We start from the raw sequence: 20,583 nt of genomic DNA, 5'->3' as shown, positions 1-20,583 counted from the left end.
AATTGTGTGGAGTGTTCTTGGTCATTTGTTTCTATTGTAAGTTAAATTAATGCTGGTGAGAGGTGTCTAGTTGTGGGGCCGGCAGACTTAAGTCCTCTCTCTATCCACAGAAGCAGTTTCCCCCAGTGATTAAAGCCAGCCAGTGTAGGAAAGATTTCACCAAGGATGTTTTTCCTACTCTGTTTACCAAGTAGCAGGGTGACCATAATATCAGTCAAATGCCTAGTTCTCTTGCATGTGAAAATATACAATGCACTGAGAACTGATAAACAAAATGGTCACAGTTTATATTTAGGTTCAATTTATAACTGATTTATAAAGGGTTAATAAATGATTGTTGTCTTAAATAGTTAATTGTGATATGATTTTTATTTATTATTTGTCTTGTGGCATCCTAGGCACCCCAGTTTTGGAACAGAATCTTATTGACCTGATCTGACCTGACCTGACCTGCTTGGAGGGCCTAGAACAATATCAACATAGCTTATTAACCCTCTAAACATCTTCTGCTGATATGCTTATTACACATCTGGAACATGTTTATGAAATCCATTCATCATTTGTTAACCCTTTATATACCATTTATAACTAGAACTTTGGCATAAAGTGTGACAAACAAAATCCACTGTCAATGTTGTGGACTAAATAGGCAAAGAAAAAAATGACCCATTTTTGATTCACAAATTTCAAGCCGCACAAATAGCAGAAAAACTCAGAGCTTGGAATAATGTCCATTAGGGTTCCATAACAAAACTTACTGAAGACAAAGAAGCAAAGATTATCAACTCTTTGGTTGTTAAATACGTTGTGTATTTTTGTGGTGAATTAGGAAGTAAAACTGTCAGCTGAACTCACCATCAACAGGACATAAGTAAATTATTGTTCGTTACAAAAAGGGAAACGTAGTAACATATTTAGCAGCAGTCATTTCCCCTGTTGGGAAATCTCCCCTCTTTTTCCCTGCCCTCTTTTCTCTCTCATTCTCACTCTTTGGAATGAGAAAGGTGTGTCTAAAAACGTTTTTGGTTCTGACACATAGCTCATTGCACAATGTGAAAGCATTTCCGTTGTGTATTGAGTTGCATATAAAGCCATCTATTAGGACCCTTCCAATGCTACATGAAAGCCTTGCCTACAGCTCCACAGGAGAAGCCACTGGGCAAAAGAATGCAGAATCAGAGGTAAGTAAATGGGAGGGAAATGTCATCTGGAAAAAACAAGTTGTCTACTGGTTTGTGGAGACTGCTGGACAGCAAAATAGAGGGACCTTAAATAGGTGAACAAAGCAGCAAAATCTTTTCATCATGCAAATAATCAAAAGGCGAGAGAGAGAACTTTGCTGTAGGATGTCATGTGTATCTTAGGAACTGTTAATTCAACAACTCCCTGGTCCCTTCCAAAAAACCGGGGGAGATGTTAAGAGATGTTTGCAATAATACAGTATTTCTTCATGGAATTTTGTTTTTGTCAACCCTGTGAAGAAGGCAAATAACCCTACCTTCAAAATGCATGATTATAGTCAAACCAGCAGTCATTAGCTAAACTGAGCTAGTAGAAAGGAGAAAGTCTGAATAAACAGATTGGCAACATAAATAGAAGAAGCCTATTTATATCTGTGTCTGAATATGATGTGTGTACCAGGAAAAGTATGTCTTTTTTTTCTTTTGGAGAGAATGCAAGGTGATTCTCCTTGGTATCCAGGGCAGTAACACTGTTAAGTGTATGTGTGTGTAAGTGTATCTGTGTATATAGCATATGTGTGTGTGTGTAGCACATTTCTATTTAAACACAGAATGGATGTGAATTGTATACTATATGTATATTATGTGTCTATCCTATTGTGTGTGCACAGTGTTAATCAAGAAGAACCCTACTGAAATAATGGAGTTACACCAGTTTAAAACTGGTGTGAGAGAAGAAACAGTCCTGTAGCATTAGCATATATGCACAGAGAGACTACACCTTTCCCTTGCTAAGTCAGCATGTATGGTGGCTAATGAATGATTGGCAGTGGAGCATATCCATTCTATTTTAAATTCCTTCTTCTGTCTCTGGCTCAGATTTTTAAAATAGTTTCTATTTGTGGGAGTGGAACTTTGTATGTGGGTTTTGCTCACGATTACTTGTATGCATCAATGATGATTTTCATGCTGAAAACCCATTGGCACACAAATTGAACACCCAACAACTTGGATGTGCATGTGATTTGGCGGCCAAGTTTTATGTCCCAAATAAAGACTAGGATAAAGCCCCCTAAAATGTTGACTCATCATTTTCATGTTTGCTGTTATGAGAGGTTGTTCCATCAAAGCTGTAGGGGCTGCAGAATTCTGTGGCAGGTTGTATGGGTCTTATGAAATTAAAAGAATGACAAAGCTGATGTATCTATGTGATATTTCAGCCAGACTCTATCATGGCACAAGTCAGAGGAGGGAAGTAGTGAGGGCAAAAAAACTAACTTGTTTTAAGATTGAGCTTGATAAATTTATGGAAGGGATGGTATGATGAGATTGCCTGCAATGGCATATGGCCCATCTGTGACGTCTATTAGCAAATCTCTCCAACAGCCAGAGATGGGACACTAGATATGGAGGACTCTGAGTTACTACTGAAAATTTGTTCCCAGGTGTCTGTCTAATGGGTCTTGCCCACATGCCTAGAGTGTAACTGATTATCATATTTGGGGTCAGGAAGGAGTCTTCCCCCAGGTCACATTGGCAGAGACCCTGAGGGTTTTTCACCTTCCTCTGCAGTGTGGGGCATGGGTCACTTGCTGATTTGAACTAGAGTAAATGGTGGATTCTCTGTGTCTTGAAGTCTTTAAACCATGATTTGAGGACTTCAGTAACTCAGCCAGAGGTTAGGGGTCTATTACAGGAGTTGGTGGGTGAGGTTCTATGGTCTGCCATGTGCAGGAAGTCAGACAAGATGATCATGATGATCCCTTCTGACCTTAAAGTCTGAGAGTCTAAGACCTGCTTTAAGGTCATTGGATTATCGCTTGGGTGGACTCTCTGAAACCCTGGCAGGGGTGGACTAAAGTGTGTCCTGGTTGGAGGGGCAAGTTGCAGGAAGAGAGACCACTGCAGTGATGGAGCCACCGTTGGCCACAAGGAGCTGCAGCTGCGGTGAGTGAACCCCTTTCTAGGTCCTGACACAGATAATAGTAGGTTGTATGGGAGCAATAATAAGTCAAGCAAGTCTGTATTTGCATGAATGTGTGGCACAGACTGCAGAACTTTGTTAGCATTGTAATAAAGCTCATTCACCATATGGGATTTCTCTGGTGACAAATGGGTCTAAGTGCGTGCACAATTTTGATATCAAGTGTGCTGGCCAACCAATTGGATTTGAAGCTTTACATTCTGAATGTTTGTCTCCCAGACTTCCATTTGGCTGAGTTGTATTTATCTACTGTAGTGACTGCTAGGGAGATACAATTGTTTTCCACATTCTTACAATATATGCAGCATTTGACTTTTCCTGTTTCATAGTGAAGGGACAATTCAATTTTTTTTTTTTTTTTTTTTTTTTTTTTTTTTTGATTGGATAATTTTATTTTTTTTTTTTTTTTTTAGTTGAACCAGTGCAGGTTAGAGGTTTCTGTTTACTAAGGGTGGACTGGATTAAAGCTAGCCAGGTCCCAGATGTACCTAAAGTTTAAGCATGCAGACCTTTGCCCAAATAAATTTGTTAGTCTCTAAGGTGCCACAAGGACTACACATTCTTTTTGCTGATACAGACTAACACGGCTACCACTCTGAAACCTGTCAAGAAAGTCTGTTATTCATACTTCACTTTCCCCTAAGAGACTTTTCCTCTTTGCCTGTTTGGCTAACCCTAAACTTTTTCTAAATGTATTTTTGACCACTACTCACTCCTGCCCTCTGTCTGGTGCCAGTGATATCCTTGCTAATTCATGTGTTGTGTGCACTCGTGCAAGTTAGGTGTGTAAATCATACAGAGTTGCATGCCTTGCAGCGGCCGTGCTGCAGAACTTCTATTGCAGTGTAGACTTACCCTAACACTCCCTCTTGAGATGCTATTTTTCTCTCTACAGTGTGTTGAGACCTGCTAGCACTTTTCTATGCAGAGAGGATCCTCCCAAACAGTTAGACTTAACAGGAGATGTTTTCCCATTCAAAAGATTTTGAATGTCTCTCTCCACTGGCATCCCAATAATCTCCATTTATGCAAAGCGGTTTGGTTTTTAGTATTTACCCTCTCCTCTCTGCAGCAGTATTACTTTTAATCAGGATTTTTGTTTTGTTTTTCTCTCTATTAACGGTCTCTTATGAGAGTTTACAGTGATGGGAGTTATACAAGGTAAACACAGCCATCCTCCTCCTGCACAACATGGTACATGGTCCTGTCAACTCTCCCATTGGTGTTAATTATAGAATCATAGAATATCAGGGTTGGAAGAAACCTCAGGACGTCATCTAGTCCAATCCCCTGCTCAAAGCAGGACCAACCCTGACCAAATCATCCCAGTCAGGGTTTTGTCAAGCTGGGCCTTAAACACCTCTAAGGATGGAGATTCCACCACCTCCCAAGGTAACCCATTCCAGTGCTTCACCCCCCCCCCCAGTGAAACAGTTTTTCCTAATATCCAACCTAGACCTCCCCCACTGAAACCTGAGACCATTGCTTCTTGTTCTGTCATCTGCCACCACTGAGAACAGCCGAGCTCCAGCCTCTTTGGAACCCCCCTGCAGGTAGTTGAAGGCTGCTATCAAATCCCCCCCCCCACTCTTCTCTTCTGCAGACTAAATAACCCCAGTTCCTTCAGCCTCTCCTCATAAGTCATGTGCACCAGCCCTCTAATAATTTTCCTTGCCCTCCGCTGGACTCTCTCCAACTTCTCCACATCCTTTCTGTAGTGGGGGGCCCAAAACTGGACACAATACTCAAGATGTGGCCTCACCAGTGCCGAATAGAGGGGAATAATCACTTCCCTCGATCTACTGGCAATGCTCCTACTAATGCAGCCCCATATGCCGTTAGCCTTCTTGGCAACAAGCAGGGCCAGCTCCAGGCACCAGCTGAGCAAGCAGGTGCTTGGGGCGGCCAAGGGGAAGGGGCGGCACGTTGGGCTCTTCGGTGGCAATTTGGCGGAGGGTCCCTGTCCCTCTTGGAGGGAAGGACCTGCCGCTGAATTGCCGCCGAAGAAGAAAGAGGCTCGGTGGAGCTGCCGCCGATCGCGGGTTTTTTTTTCCCCCCGCCGCTTGGGGCGGCAAAAACCCTGGAGCCGGCCCTGGCAACAAGGGCACACTGTTGACTCATATCCAGCTTCTCATGCACTGTAATCCCCAGGTCCTTTTCTGCAGAACTGCCGCTGAGCCAGTCAGGCCCCAGCCTGTAGCAGGGCATTAGCTAAGAAGCCATGCATCATCATCATCCCCTTGCAGGGATGACAGAGGCTCACGAAGCATCAGTTCCTGCCAGTATTTGCAGTATGTGTCACTTGAGTCTCCTGAAGCCCATTGCTTAAAACAATCTTATTTTGGGTCTTCTGCAGTTTCAGATGCTCTTCAGGATAGTTTCTGTGTAACTGGGATGGGGCCTTTATTTCTGGTCATCAATTGATATAACCGGAGATATTTGAGAACCAGTCTGAATCCATCCTGGAGGTCAGGATTCAACCCCAACTGAAGGGTACCCTGCTACTGGTCCAGATTCCAAAAGAAATTGAATACAAAGAAAAGCTGCTGAGTTGTTGTTCTCATTAGTCCACACAGTCCAATGACCACTATCTCCAAAACAGTATTGGAATAGATTTTATGTAGGCTGGGTACTACAAGGGGGCAAAGAGTGATAGGGCAAGAGCAGCTAGCCATTAAAATATATTATACGATGTGAGGTGATGCAGAGCACTTATATTATCTTGTGTATTGTTATACATGTGATCTTCTTGCCTGCAGGCTTCAAGATGCTGTTCCCCATTTTTCTCTTTCCTGTTTCCCCTGGAAGAAGATGGCTGGGCTCCTGTTTATCTGTACATACATAGTGGATGCCTCTGCCTTCAGAACCCAGCATGTGGAAAGCACAGGTAATGGCAAAGATTTGAGCTACAGCATTTGTTTTCCTACCTTTTTTTTTTTTTTTTTTTTTAAGTGAGACACTAATGAAACAATTTCTCTCATTTATGTAGAAAACTGCCAGGATCACACCATGTATTTGAAACACTACTTTGCACTGAAAGGAGAACCTGTGATCCTGAAATGCCCTTCCTTCAAATACAAACACTTGGACTTTTCCAACCATCCATGTAATCTGACATGGTCTAAAAATGATTCAAAAACGATGAACCAAGGAGGAGATGAGGAACCAAGAATTTGGGCACAAGGCGATGCTCTTTGGTTTTTACCAGCATCGTTAGAGGACTCTGGACAATATATCTGCACTCGAAGGTAGGCATTTAAATAAAAATCCAGTCCATTAAACTACTTGACTGTGCCTAAAAGATGTTATTAGCTTGATCCAAAGCTCAGTGAAGTTCATGAAAGACTCCCACTATCTTCAGTGGGCTTTGGATCCCTGTAGTAAAGTTTATGAAGTAAATATATATTGGTAATTTTGATTATACCATAGAGAGGGCTTCAGAATTATTTCCCCTATTTTTTTCTGCTCTGATTTACATTAAAATATTAAGTCTTGATCTCCTTGATTTTGCAGGAAGACCCTTTATAGGACTGGACTGCTAGAGTAAAATAATTACATCAAACTAGGCTGAAACTTGAGCTGTGACTTTTCCAACCTTCAGGGAAGACCAAGGCACAAAGGGACTTGGGCAGCTAACTGCATCTCCCCCGCCCCCAGTCTTCTTGCAAGAGGCCCCCTATCTCCAAGACATGGATCACACATGAGAATCCCAAGCAGAGATAGGTGCCTCCCTCCAGGCCAGATTTAGGCAGTGAACTCCCTGAGGGGGGTGGGGCTTAGGATGCAAACCTCTCCTTGGCATCTCCATTGGCTAGCTTTAGGCAGAGAGTTGCCTAGCATGCTGGTGAATCCTGTTCTTGGGCACCTGTCTCCCTGCATTCATTGTACAGGAAGCCTGAGAGCTGAACTCAGGCTTTTGAATCCCAGCGATTTCTAGGCGCCTAAAAGTTAGGGGTGGTGATGCTGAATGTCCCAGGGCTAAAATCCCTTTGTGACTCTAGCCCCTTGCCACAGTCACACTTGGAAGGTTTACAAATTTGAAAGAAACTTTCACGTTCAAGGAAGGATCCAGAATCTGGTGCTGCTGCTTGAATGTCTGGAGCAAAGAGGGATAATGACATCACAGTAGGCTGAATCTTGATTCTTTCTGACTCTTAAAGGTTATACCCGTCACCATCCTGAACCAGTTCTCCTATCCTACATTCAGCCCTCTACTACAAAGCTAGCACCTGTAAGAAACAGACAGAATTTAAAAATGTAAATATTTGAAGCTGTCTTTATAAAAGAGCGGTAAAGCACAAACAAGCAAACATAATTTTCCTCTTGCAAATCACCATTAAGGAATTTACCATATGTTTCAGTACACTGTGAAATGAGGATATTTGCAAACTATTACAGATCTCCACCTCCGCCTGATTAGCAATTATTTTGCTACTGACTGGCAATTTCATACTGATTAGCAATTATTATGGATTAGAGCTATATGTGCAACACTGTAATGACGTTATAACAATGTTAGCAGTTCTGTATGCAGCAACAGACAGCAGTGGGTGAATGTGAGAGCCTGAACATTGCAAAAGAATAGGCCCCAGTCTTGCAAGCATATGCAGACCTTTTTTATCAATGGCACTAATCCCTGCATAAAGTTAAAGCAAATTCATTTAAGTGTTTTGCAAGATTAGGGTCTCAGAGGTAAACTTGCTGGGGTTGTGAACTTACGGAACAATACTTGACAAGTAGTTTATGATAAAGCAATTCTGCTTAAAGCAACAATAGGCAAATAGCTCTTTTGTTCAGTCTTCTGGGTTGGAAGCAAACCGCCACTATGCAATTGTTACAACGGATGTAAGACTGGGAACTAAAATGAACAATTCCATCAGAGGGTGGACAGAGAGAATCCCTATCTATCTTTCCAGTACATATAGTCTGTCTGGAAAGTCCTGCTTTGAAACTTACATAAACAAAAGCCACATTGGGTCAAATGGGAAGGAGATACTAAATACTGTAAACACTTCAAAGCAGAGAAGGTGTCTTTTTTTCTAGGTTTTGTAAAGTACTATGTACACCTGTCACTCTATAAATGCCCATCAATAATAAAACAGCAGCGGCCAAATTTTTAATAAGTGCTCTGACTTAGATGTCATAATTGTTTCTTAGATTGCCACTGATAGGCACAAACACCTGCACTGTACAATTAAGATCTTATTGAAGCGAATGGGTGCAGAAGCACACAGTTCACATCAGAGCTGCTGCTGTTCAGCAGGATACATTCTTTCTTTTTTCCCTGCAAAGCAGGGCTAGCAGGGAAAGATTGCCTCAGGGAATGCAACAAACTCAGTGTTCCAAAGGAAAAGCTTGAATTTTAAAATAAACAACCCACCACCAAAAAGCTTCCAAAAACAACACTGGTAACTTCCCAGAATCCCTGCTCGTGACCTAGTATTGACTCAGATTTGACTTACCAGAAACCGGCTACTGAGAGAAAGCAAGGTACAAAGAGGTTAACTGACCCGTCCAAGGTCACCGAGTAGAGATTAGAACCTACCAGTCCTGACTACCAGCCCCCTACTTTAAGCACTGACAATGCTACCTTTGTGCTGACTGAGGTATTCCCAGATGTAATCTGAAACTGTTGATGGCAAGAAAGACATAACATGTTCAAACTATCCCTGCAGTCACGGTGCTACCAAAATTTAATACAATCTGTCTGACCCTAGTGGAAAGTAATAATAGGTGAAGTCTGACCTTGGAGTTCTGGCTGAATGACTTCTGATCATTATGAAGAGAAATGAGACTGTTCTCTGTATTTTGACAGGATTATTTATAACATTAGAATAGAGGCTAAAGATTGAAGGCACATGGCAGCTGAAGTGGCCTCTCTCATCTCAGAATTGAGTCCTGGCAGCAGGACAGTATGAGAAAGCTTGTATTGCCCATGCTGTGTTGGTTCTGTTAGTAAGCAGAGGACTTCAGTGTCTAGGGCTGTCGATCAAGCACCTTGCACAAGCATTAAATGCATGCCATTCCCCCGCCCCTTCTGTGTGGTGCACACCTGTTAACATCTGTCCTTCATATGCTTGCAGGAATTCCTCTTACTGTGCTGATGTCTCCATTCACCTAACAGTTATTGAGAAAACTGCTGTTCATGAGATTTCCTATCATCAAATTCTCTTCACGTTCACTTCTGGAAAACTTGTTTGCCCTGATCTGGGGGATTTCATACAAAAGGAAACAGACTTGGAGCTAAAATGGTACAAGGTAGAACTTTCACCTCTTCTAAAGAGTCAGAGTCATAGGGTATGTCTACACCCAGCCGCTAGTTCGGCGGCTGGGAATCGAAGTTCTGGGTTCGACTTATCGCGTCTTGTCTGGACGCGATAAGTCGAACCAGGAAGTGATCACCGTCGACTGCGGTACTCCAGCTAGACGAGAGGAGTACCGCGGAGTCGACGGGGGAGCCTGCCTGCCGCGTGTGGACCGAGGTAAGTTCGAACTAAGGTACTTCGACTTCAGCTACGTTATTCACGTAGCTGAAGTTGTGTACCTTAGTTCGAATTGGGGGGTAAGTGTAGACCAGGCCATAGAGTTTAATGCCAGAAGGGACCACCCGATCAACTAGTCTGGCCTCTGTCACAGGCACCACCATCACTCAGCACCTGCACAATAAACCCAACAACTGAAATTAGACTAAAGTATTACCGTCCACAGGAGACTAGATGATAATGTGCCACAGGCAGAGAATAGGTGGGAACAAGGTGCACCCAATGCCTAAGACTCCTGCAGTGGCAGAGAATTGAAAACTCAAGGTCCCTACTAATCTGACCTGGGGGAATATTTCTTCCTCATTCAGCATAGGGCGATCAGGTAGAGGCTGAGCATGTGAGCATGAACCAGTCAGCCAAGCACCTGAGAGAGAGAATACTTGGTACCGCCTCAGAGCATCAACCCACCCTGTCCAGTGTCCCAGCCCTAGCTGTGGCCCCCTCTCAGGCTTCAGAGGAAGGAGACAGAAAAAAAAAATCCCAGAATAATGTATGTGTGTGTGTGTGTGTGTGTGTGGAGGGAGGGAGGGAGGAGAGGAAGGGAGGGAACATCCCTTCCTGGCCCCTGCAGGTGACTGACTGAAGCCCTGAATGGTGAACTTTTAGGAACATGAAACATGAACTAGAAGCTGAGCTGTTTCAGAGTTTGCCTAACCCAGGCACTGCCTCACCTTCTCTCTGTCTTCTTTTATGTGAGAAGTTCCTGTGGTTTGCTAGTTGCATGCTGCGACTGTGCAAAATGCATTACTTATTTACCATGCTCTTGTTTTAATGCGTCACAAATCAATAGCGATAATCATTTCATCCAGAAGTCCCTTCTGTACAGTTTGAAATTCTGCAGTACCTAGTTGTACAGGAAATAAAGAGCATAGGTCATTAGGCTGGTTTTACAAGGCATTGTTTTTACTGGGGTTGAAATCATTCTAGCAAAGTTTCCCTGTCCAGCTTTTATCTGAGAAACATGCTATAGTTTATTTGCCTAGGTAACATAAAGTTCAGCTCTACAGCTTGATTAATAATATGGCTGTCAGGAAAAAACAGGCCTGTCCACAGTGGGAAAGAACACACTTGTTGCTAGCAAAGCTCAACAGAGTATCAGTGATAACAGCTTGGCAACATGTCACATCTTACAAGACTTGGCAGGGGAAAATAATATGGTGCCATGGGAAGATGTATGATTGCTAAGATGTTCTTGTATCTCATATAAGATCATACTTAGGGAGATTCTGGAAAGAAGCTCATTATATATTCTCTTTAGCCAACATGCATAATTTAAGATAACAGCATTTGAAAATATATGTTAATAATAACAATGCATCACACTTCACATAGGGCCTCACATTGGAGGGTTGCAAAGCGTTTTACAATTATTGATTAATTCAGCCTTGCAACGCTCACCCTTAAAGTAGCACAAGTGTTATTCTGTCTATTTTACAGGTAGGGAAATGGAGGTGCTCAGATACTGTAATCATAAATGTGATATAAAATCTTAGATAAGAGAATAAGTAACCTCCCCAAGCATTACAAAGAAAGTCAGATCCAGGTCTCTTCACACCCTGGCCTATTTTAACCATTTGATTGTTGTTATTTCTCTAGGATTCTGTACCTTTGGATGAAGACAATAAAAAATTCAAAAGCTTGAAAGGCACAAACTTTCTCTACATCAGCTCTGTGTCATCAAAAGATTCTGGCTATTACACCTGTGAAATGACTTTTCTCAACGGACGCACACAGTATAACATCACCAGAACTATTCAGCTACAGACTTTGGGTAAATACTTCCCACTTGAGATGGTACAGTACTTAACAAAACATTTGGCCAGAATGGTCTTTGTCAATGAAATGTACAGAAGGGAACTCACATTAAGTCTCTCACTGTTGCTGCTGGCTAGCTGCCAGGGAAACTGGGATATCAGAGCAGCATGCATGCTGCTTACTTGTAATAATGGTCCAAAACAGTTTCACAGAAAACCCCAGGCACTGCTCAGCTCAGCTCTTTGTTTGGCTAGCAGTTGAGCCAGCACTGAGATTAAGCAGCACATTTCTGGGCGGTAGAACCATATGTTGAAAGTGCCTGTAGTTATTAAACTGAATAAGTTGTCACAAGAGTCAATGCAAATGTCTTCAGAGGGCTTAGGAAATCTAATATTTAGTTTAACTAATAGGGAATGGTGGGAAAAGACATTCATTTCACTTTCTCTTTTGTAAAATGGTACAGTAATTGCTTTGCCTGCTGCACTAAGAAACACACATGATGACTGTCAGTACACAACACAAACAACAGAGGGCAGGAGTGTTGCATGTACGTTGTTCAGAAAATGCGAAGACCAAGAAACATGACTCTGTATTTATTTTATTGACCCTGCAAATGGCTCAGATCCTTCAACCCTTCCTTGCTGGAGTAGTGCCCGTCAGACTGCGGTCTGCAATTTAATCTCTCATACCTGACTGCAGAATGGTCTGGGTAATCTGCATAGAAGCAGTTCTTCAGTAAGTGCCTTCTTATTGTAGTAAGCAACAGAGGGTCCTGTGGCGCCTTTAAGACTAACAGAAGTATTGGGAGTATAAGTTTTCGTGGGTAAGAACCTCAGCTACCCTGTGGACAGAGCCGATGCAGTGTGTGGTGCAGATAGGCACAATGTTAAAACGGACAAGCAGGACAAGTTGTGCAGAAGAAACAGTGCATTAACGAAAATGGTGCTTCAGGGCTGCCAGAAAACTGCTACCTAATAGCAGGAGCAAAGTTTAAAAGGGAAGTACACTGCTAAGGGTTTCATTTGGATGCGGAGGATCATTCTTGACCTCTTGACTCCTCAAATGCTTGCATCCTCCGCTCACAACTCATGCATTTTTCACTCTGTGCTCTTCTGAGTTTGGGAGTGGATGTGCTGGGAGCTTGAGACTTATTGCTCAGTAGAAAGGACTGTATGTCTGGTGCCTAATCTTGCAGGTATTTCCCACTTGCTCACATCTACCTTTAAGCTCCCCCCCGTGCGCCACTACTTTTGGGATCAAGACCTGAGCCTAAGCACATCTGTAACAAAGTTCCCTAACCTGTGTCCCTTCCCTTGAAACCACAATTCTGCTTTGTGAAGGTATCACAAAATGCTTTACAGCGGAATAAAAGCAATAAAAATGGCAAACTTCTCTTTGTGGTTCTTGTAAGTCTATTCAATTGTCTATTGCACTCACCATGCCTATTGTTCTCTCAATCCTGGCAGACCAAGAAAAGATATTCAGTCCAGTGATGGTCTATCCAGATCAGAAGACTACATTAGCTGCTCTTGGTAAGGCCAATAATTATTCACTTGTTTCCAACAGCAAGAGACTGTAGGGTGTATTCAGCTCCACTAACTTTGATTTATACCAGCTGAGGATCTGCCCTGTGGCGATTTTCATTTGTTCTCTGTAAAAGTATCACAAATTGTTTTCCAGTAGACGTTACTAAAGAAAAATGACAATATGTTTTAATAGTTAGTAAAGCAATTTCAGGATCCTTAGAATTTTGGACGAGTTTATCCTTTCCATCAGTAACTTTCCCTGCTCTGCATTCTGTAAAAAGGAGCTAGGGTAGGTGGTAGCTTTGACGGGCCCGCGTGGCTTTTTTTGGGGGAAGAAATGATTTCCTTGCCCATGATGTTTGAACTGTAACTTTTCAGCCACTCTGCTCACTAATTACAGCGCAGATTGGTATGGTCTTAGTGTCATTTCCTTATAGATTATTTTATGACATGAACGTTAAGCACTCTTTCCTCTACCGTCCCCGTCCCCCCCAATCCAGCATATATTTGAATAGGCTATCTTACTCTATATTATACATGAAGTTGTGCTCTATGAGTTTGATTATTCACTGCCTGGCACCTTCTATTGCCTAAAACTAATAGCAAATGGGAATTCTTCCCTTGTCTACCTCAGGGTTTTGCACTCACTTTGCAATCACTCCACACAAGTATAAATGATTAAACTAGGTGTTTCATTGGGCTCTATATTTTTAATATAAAGTAAGTGCATCCTGGTGAAGGTACATTGTGTTAAGTCCATATTACAATTATTCTTGCAAAGGTTCTAATTTTTGCACAGTGGTGTTTGCCTATCTTTCGAGGCCCCTCTTTGTATTTGATGTCCGGTTTTAACAGGCTTGCCTCAAGCAGACATTCCAGCTGCGAATGATGTTACACTGCTGGCTAGTCAGGTTTTTCTTGAGCTGTAAATCATTCCCTTGACACACAGTAACTGCAGTGTCTCAAAGCTTCGTGCCACGGGAATGTGGACTTGTCTTCTGAGTAATGTGGTTAGAGCAAATGTTACCAACTAATGTATGGAAAAAAATAGATAATCAGTTAGTCTCTTAATATTGGGGATAGTTGCCAAGAAGCAGAGGATGGGCTAATTGGACAAAAATTCTCTACTTTTCAAGGCTACGTACAAGGTCAAAAGAGAAACCCATGCTCAGTGTATGTAGGGAGTTTACCAACTCTTTCAGTGGGAGTTTTCAGTATGTGAAACAGTACTTGCTAATACAGCTGTGAATGTTTTCTTTTTCTTATTTCTTTTTAAATAGGCTCCAAACTGATCCTTCCATGTAAAGTATTTATTGGATCGAGTAAACATTTTCACACGGTCGTGGTGTGGCTAGCAAATGACACTTACGTTGATATAACTTACAAACAGGGCAGAGTTACAGAGGGAGAGCGTCTGTAAGTATTAAGGAAATGTCACACTCTTTGTTTCTTTGTTTTCCGCCCAGAAGTGTTATAGGGACATACCATGCTGTGTTACAGGGACATACCATGCTATTGAATGTCAGGGAGTGAAGTGGGAAATGTTCTGCTGAAAATGGTAGAGCTGAAAAAAAAATGGAAACAACCAAATTAAACTGAACCCAAAATACCACAACTATTTGTTTCTGAATAAAATCAATGAGTTTATTTAACTTTATCATTTAAGCCCTGATCTTACAAACACACAAGCAAGTGAGGAATCTTATGACATAAATAGTCCAATTGACTCCCAATGAAACTATTCACATCTATAAAATTATTCACCTGCACAAATGATCAGGCCTTTATAACAATGGCTGTGTGACAGAAAATGTGCTGAGGGAGAGGTACAATTTCTATAGGCTTTAAAAGAACATTGCAGCTATGGTATCTTGTTAATATTGTGTAAGTTTGAGATAATCATGATAAGAAAAGGAGTCATTCTAACTGGGGGTGAAGTTCATTGCTGTGGAAAGGGCCAGCACAAGGTCTATGCACCTCTTAAATCCTTCTTAAGACCTCAAAATAGACACTTAAGTGGGATTTTACTGGCACATAGGCCTCTGCACCGGGGTTAATTTCTTTCAAGGACAGGGGTATAGGCAGTCTGGCCTGGCAGTCACAGCTGGACTGGTGTTCACAAGTTGATAGCAAGTGGGGATCAGAGTAACTGCTAGAACTGGGATTGATAGGCAAGCGTTGGGGTCAGAGACAGGAGATCAGAGGTGGTTACTGAGCTGGAATCAGGTAGCAGGAGTCAGGAAAGCAAGGTGTGGTCAGGAGTCATAGCAGATCAGAAGTCTGTGTGTTTGCCCAGACAACTTCCCAGGGCACCCAGGGTTAAATAGGGAGCATGGGTCAACCAGAAGGCTGAAGGGAGCTGTTGTTCTGGATCAGGGATCAGCAACCTTTGGCATGCGGCCCGCCAGGTTCGGCCGATCACGGCTCCCACTGCTCCAGGCCAATGGGGGCTGCGGGAAGTGGCGCAGGCCCAGGGATGTGCTTGCTGCCGCTTCCCGCAGCCCCCATTGGCCTGGAACGGGGAACCGCGGCCAGTGGGAGCTGCGATCAGCCAAACCTGCGGACGCGGCAGGTAAACAAACTGGCCTGGCCCACCAGGGGGCTTACCCTGGCGGGCCGTGTGTCAAAGGTTGCTGATCCCTGCTCTGGACCCTTTGGGCAGTACTTCCTGTGGCACCTAATCTCCTCAGTGCTTCTTAGATGGGGTTCTGCATAGCCTCCTGGTGGTGATGTGGGACTCTCAGCTGTCCCAGCCTCTACAGATTTGGGTTCTAGTCCCCTGGATCCTATAATTTCGTTAGACAGTCAAAATTCATACCAGAAGCCTCCAGCCCCACAGAATGACTCCAGCTCTACTGTACAGAGGGAAGGCACCAGGGGGCTATAAACCCCCATTGTACAACAGATTTATGATTGTTAAATCATTTGCCATCAGTTCAATAATGATTCAATCATAAAAAGAACTCTGAGGAAAATGTTTAATTTGAGATATTCCTTTCCCTCTCCATTTAAGCCATTATTAAAGCAGGCTGGAAATTTTTTGATAGTCTTTTCCACTCAACTTTCAATTTGGGCACAAGCCTAATCCCCTTACATGTGAGCAGTCCTTACTCAGGTGAGTGGTTTCAAATGGCATTCTAACTTGAGTAAGCATGAACAGGATTGGGCCCTCCTTGGTCACTATCCCAGGTGACATCAAGAACTAGTCTCAGAAATTCTGTCTGTGATGTCAAATGAGAAGGTGACTTGCAGAGGAAAAACAGTTGGACCTGTGTCTGTTTTGCTGCTTTTATGATGCACAAAGACGACCTGGAAGGCTTTAACAAAAAATTCTGCTTGCATTTTGTTTAACAAGAAATTTGGATCTTGTCTACCCTGTTTTTCCTAGAAGACTCTATGAATAAAAAAATAAACAGAGTACTGAAAAATCAGGCCATTAAACAACCAGGCTAAGCAAAATGGATGTAATGAATGAACTGTAATCTGAACAGTGTGGTTTAGAATGCGTCCCACAGTGATTTTGGAAATAAATCAATATACAATAGACTTTAGTGTTAGAAACTGGCAACTGAATGTATCACAATCACCAAAATTATTATATTCTGGAAAATTCAGGTATAAAAAATGTGACAAATGCATTATTTTTGTTCCAGGGAAATTGTAGAAAATGATGAGAACTATGTTGAGGTGCCACTAATTTTTGATCCAGTCAGAGAAATGGATTTTTATACAGATTTTAAGTGTGAAGCCCAGAATAGTCACGGACGCCTAGAGCTGCCAATACGGGTCAAACAAGAAGGTATTTATCTTAACTGCATGCTAGGGGGAAAGCACACTGTATTCGTTACTGGCTGTGAAATCCAACTAAGCCACATTCGAATAGCTAGGGCTGTGTTTGAGTTATTGCTCGGCACATAATGGCTTCTTCATTTACCTAGCATGAAAGGCACTGTCCACTGTCTCTATAGAAACTGCCTGTAGGTGACTTCAGTGACATTCTGCCCATCTTTAAGGGCTTCATGTGAGGGATCCTGTTGCTGGAGGGGCCTAAGTTTTTAAAGATAATGAGTGACATTTTGGCCCCAATGAAGTCAATGACAAACTTCCATTGACTTCAAAGAGCGAGGATTTCACCCAGCACCTCGGGTGAGGGAAATGGCAGAACAAGGATACCCTTAATGTCCCAGTTTGTCACACACAGACTGGATCCGAAATAACAAAAGGTGAGAATTACAACTGGCTTAGTTATTTTGGTTCAAGTTTGTGTGGAGACTAGCCCTTAGTTTAGTGCAACTGTGTTATGATGTAAAAGACCATTGGACACGTGAACTGAGAAACAGCTGTGAAAACAGTATGAAATAATACAGATTTTTCTTTTTTCTTTGCATGATGTTGGTGAGTGACTAAAGCTTGCTCATTTGGCACTGGAAAGGCACAGTAACATTTACTGCCTTCATCATAGTCACAATTCACTCATGTCTACTGTGATTTGGGGTTTACTCTTTTGGGTTGTTTTGTTATGTAACCCTCCTGCCCATCTAAGTTGGCAGCAACAAGGGCCGGGTTCTGTATCTAGGGGTTCCGTTTCAATAACGCAATGCAAAACCGGCTCGAGCCCCCACCCAGTGACCTGGGACAATTACATACCACCCCCTGGGCGCCTCTAAGAGGCAATACTTCCCCTCTCGCAAGCACGGAGTCTGAGTGTAGCAGAAAATGTTTAATAACATGAGGTAAACGACATCAGCATTAAATTGGAAAAAACACCACAACCAGGATTCATAACACAAACCATGAGCAAAAGACCCACCCCAGCAAATTGGGCCGTGTCCTTTCCCTTTGGTTCTTGAATCCAGCAACCCAAAAATCACCCAGAGTTCCCAAAGTCCAACACCCCCAAAGTCTCGTGGGTCCAGCAACCACCCAAAGTCCCAAAAGTCCAACAACCCCCAAAGTCTCTGTCCCTGGTCAGTGCAGCCCCAGAGTAAAAAGGGGGCACGCAGGGTGTTAAGGGGCACCTTACGTGATCCAAGGCCGACCGGCCGTCCCTCCGTGGGGTTCCGCCGCAGCCTTCACCACGAGCCAGTCCACTTCCTGCCGTGCCATGAACTGCTCTGCTGTACAAGCTGCTCCGCTTACCGACCTTTGAGCCGCTCCAGCCGTCCCCGCAAACTGCTCCGCCAGCCGCTTAGCAATATAGCTTCAGGCCCCCCCCACTAGTTAACACAGCACTCAGTGATCTCAGCTCTTAGTGATTTCAGCTTATAGTAGGGGAGCCCCAGTGCTGGTGCACCATTGGTCCAAAGTGAATTCAGCTCAGCAGCCTGTAACTAGACTCCTAATGGAATCAAAGTTAGCTCTGACATTCAACAGTGGAGAGAGAAGGTGGTGCTATTGGTGTTTCAGGCTCTCAAAGGGAAAGGCGGGGGGGCATGCCATTGGGTACAAATACCTGTTCCCATCCTCTCTCAATTCACTAGGTTTTCTAACCCATGCCCCTTGTCAAGCAAGTGCTACTTAGTTAATGGTGAGTCCTTCTGTCATACAACAGTTCCACTGGCCTTGATTCACATAATCAGGATAACAAAACTTTATTCTTCCTGCCCCAATAACAGAGAAACTGGGGATCCCACATCAGCCAAAGTAACCACTTTCAGTTGCTGTTGTCTCATGCCAGGCGGGTGGGTGTGCCTATGCAAACAAGATCAGCCCCTGGAGTTCTTTTCCACCCTCACCATAATTCACCACCAGATGTCAGGGTAGAGCTCGTCCTGACTCTGCTTACAGTTATATTGATCACAGCTTCCCTGAGTTGTTTAGGTACCTAGATATTACTCAGGTGAAGGAAATTACATGGATGGAGACTGATCTTTCTGCTAGTTTTTTGTTCTTATGTGAAAGATAAATGGTATAATCCAAAATGAGCTGCATTATAATTTTTCCATTGGAAAATATTTACTCTTGGAAATCAGTCCAACTTACTTTAATAAAAATTTCAGCTTCAATCAGTTTTGTTCATAGTAATTTAAGGTTCTGATCCTGCAGTCTTCATTCTACACTATTCTTCTCACCCCTAAAGTTAACCCCATTAAAACCAATTGGATTATTTTTGTAAGAAAGGGCTGTAGGATCAGACACCGATTTTTCTTGGGAGGCTTTTCTGAATTTAGGTAATTGTCTTTTTAAAATATACATAACATTTTTCTCTGGATTTTTACAGCATCCAGTTTCCCCTGGCATATTGCAGCAATTCCGGTAGCCCTGACCTGCCTGATTTTGGGGGGATTATGCATGCACAAATGCTGGAAGCGGAGAGCTGGTAACGGATATGCTATAGCCAAGTTGTAACTGGGAAAACCTGTGTTAGTCTTCAACCATCAACCAAAACGTTTTCATCCAGCCTATACCTTAAATGAAACAAGGCAAAATATCTCTGGCCAGCCACATTATTTTCTAGGAGAGTGGATATTAGATACTTTCTCTTATCTAAAGTTGTTTGACTTGGTTAAACTGTAAATATGGTGTTTTTTGTATGAACGACTGTGTACAGAAAAAAGGTGTGCCATTATTTTGCAATTGGAGAGCTTTTTGTCGTGTCATGAATGTGTCTGCGTATCTCTGGTCTGTCTCCTGGTTATGTGAGGAGGCGGAGGAAAGGCGTTGTTTCTGGTCCTTGTAATTACTATAATCTTATCATTAAGAAAATAATAATTAAAAGAGTGACTTAAGCATGCTAGGTCCCAGAAGTACAGTTCCAGTGGGGGCAAAGGTATTGCTTGTTTGCACTGCCTACCTTATCTTTTCTCAGACTGAAAAAGAACCAGGCTCCTTTCCACTGCCAAATACAGCTATCATAACACGAGGAATTATTTTCATGTCTGCTTACTGCCTATTCCACAGAAATCTCAAGTTTTGTTGGGATCATGTTCTATTTGGGATCTTATTCACTTATATGTGCTTTCCAAAAGAAACAAACAGCTCTTCATCAGTATAATAGCTACAGTAAATATAATGGAGAATTCCATTTCATTTAGTCAGCAGAAGTCTGGTAGCTAGAGATTCATAGGCAAATGTAACATGGTTTTTATCTTTGCTATGAAAACAATCTGGAGGGACATTACTGTTGTCTTGGAACTGTAAATGCATTTTCCATAAATCGTTTGACTAATCCTTGCTTTGATTCCTGGAAGTGATTTGACACCCCACCAGTAAAAATAACATAACCTTGTCTCAGAGCATTTACTTATTTTACGTACCACTGTTACATATAGTGGGCCTGATTCATCAGTACAATTACTTCCCTAAAATCAATGAAATTACACAAGTATAAAACTGCTGTGAGATCAGAATCAGGCTCAATGTGTTGTACTTTAAAATTGAAATATACAAAGGGTCAAATGGGGGAAGGGATAGCTCAGTGGTTTGAGCATTGACCTACTAACCCCGGGGTTATGAGTTCAATCCTTGAGGGGGCCATGTAGGGATCTGCGGCAAAAATCAGCACTTGGTCCTGCTAGTGAAGGCAGGGGGCTGGACTCAATGACTTTTCAGGGTTCCTTCCAGTTCTATGAGATAGGTATATCTCCATATATGAA

The 20,583-nt window shown here is 42.6% G+C and overlaps 1 protein-coding gene across 1 annotated transcript; it reads left to right on the top strand.

The window, feature by feature from the left end:
* Positions 1–1,119: 1,119 nt before the first annotated feature.
* Positions 1,120–20,076, top strand: IL1R2 (interleukin 1 receptor type 2). The gene is made up of 9 exons (XM_026647844.1): positions 1,120–1,181; positions 5,925–6,052; positions 6,155–6,413; positions 9,249–9,423; positions 11,304–11,478; positions 12,929–12,994; positions 14,269–14,404; positions 16,642–16,787; positions 19,209–20,076. Exons 1-9 carry the CDS (start codon positions 1,120–1,122, stop codon positions 19,334–19,336), a joined length of 1,275 nt encoding a protein of 424 aa, XP_026503629.1. The 3' UTR covers positions 19,337–20,076.
* The last annotated feature ends 507 nt before the right edge of the window (positions 20,077–20,583 follow it).

Source organism: Terrapene carolina, unplaced genomic scaffold (genome assembly GCF_002925995.2).
Source record: "Terrapene carolina triunguis isolate 2854851 unplaced genomic scaffold, T_m_triunguis-2.0 Scaffold21, whole genome shotgun sequence".
Classification (NCBI taxonomy): Eukaryota; Metazoa; Chordata; order Testudines; family Emydidae; genus Terrapene; species Terrapene triunguis.
This window is presented reverse-complemented; position numbering and strand designations above follow the sequence as displayed.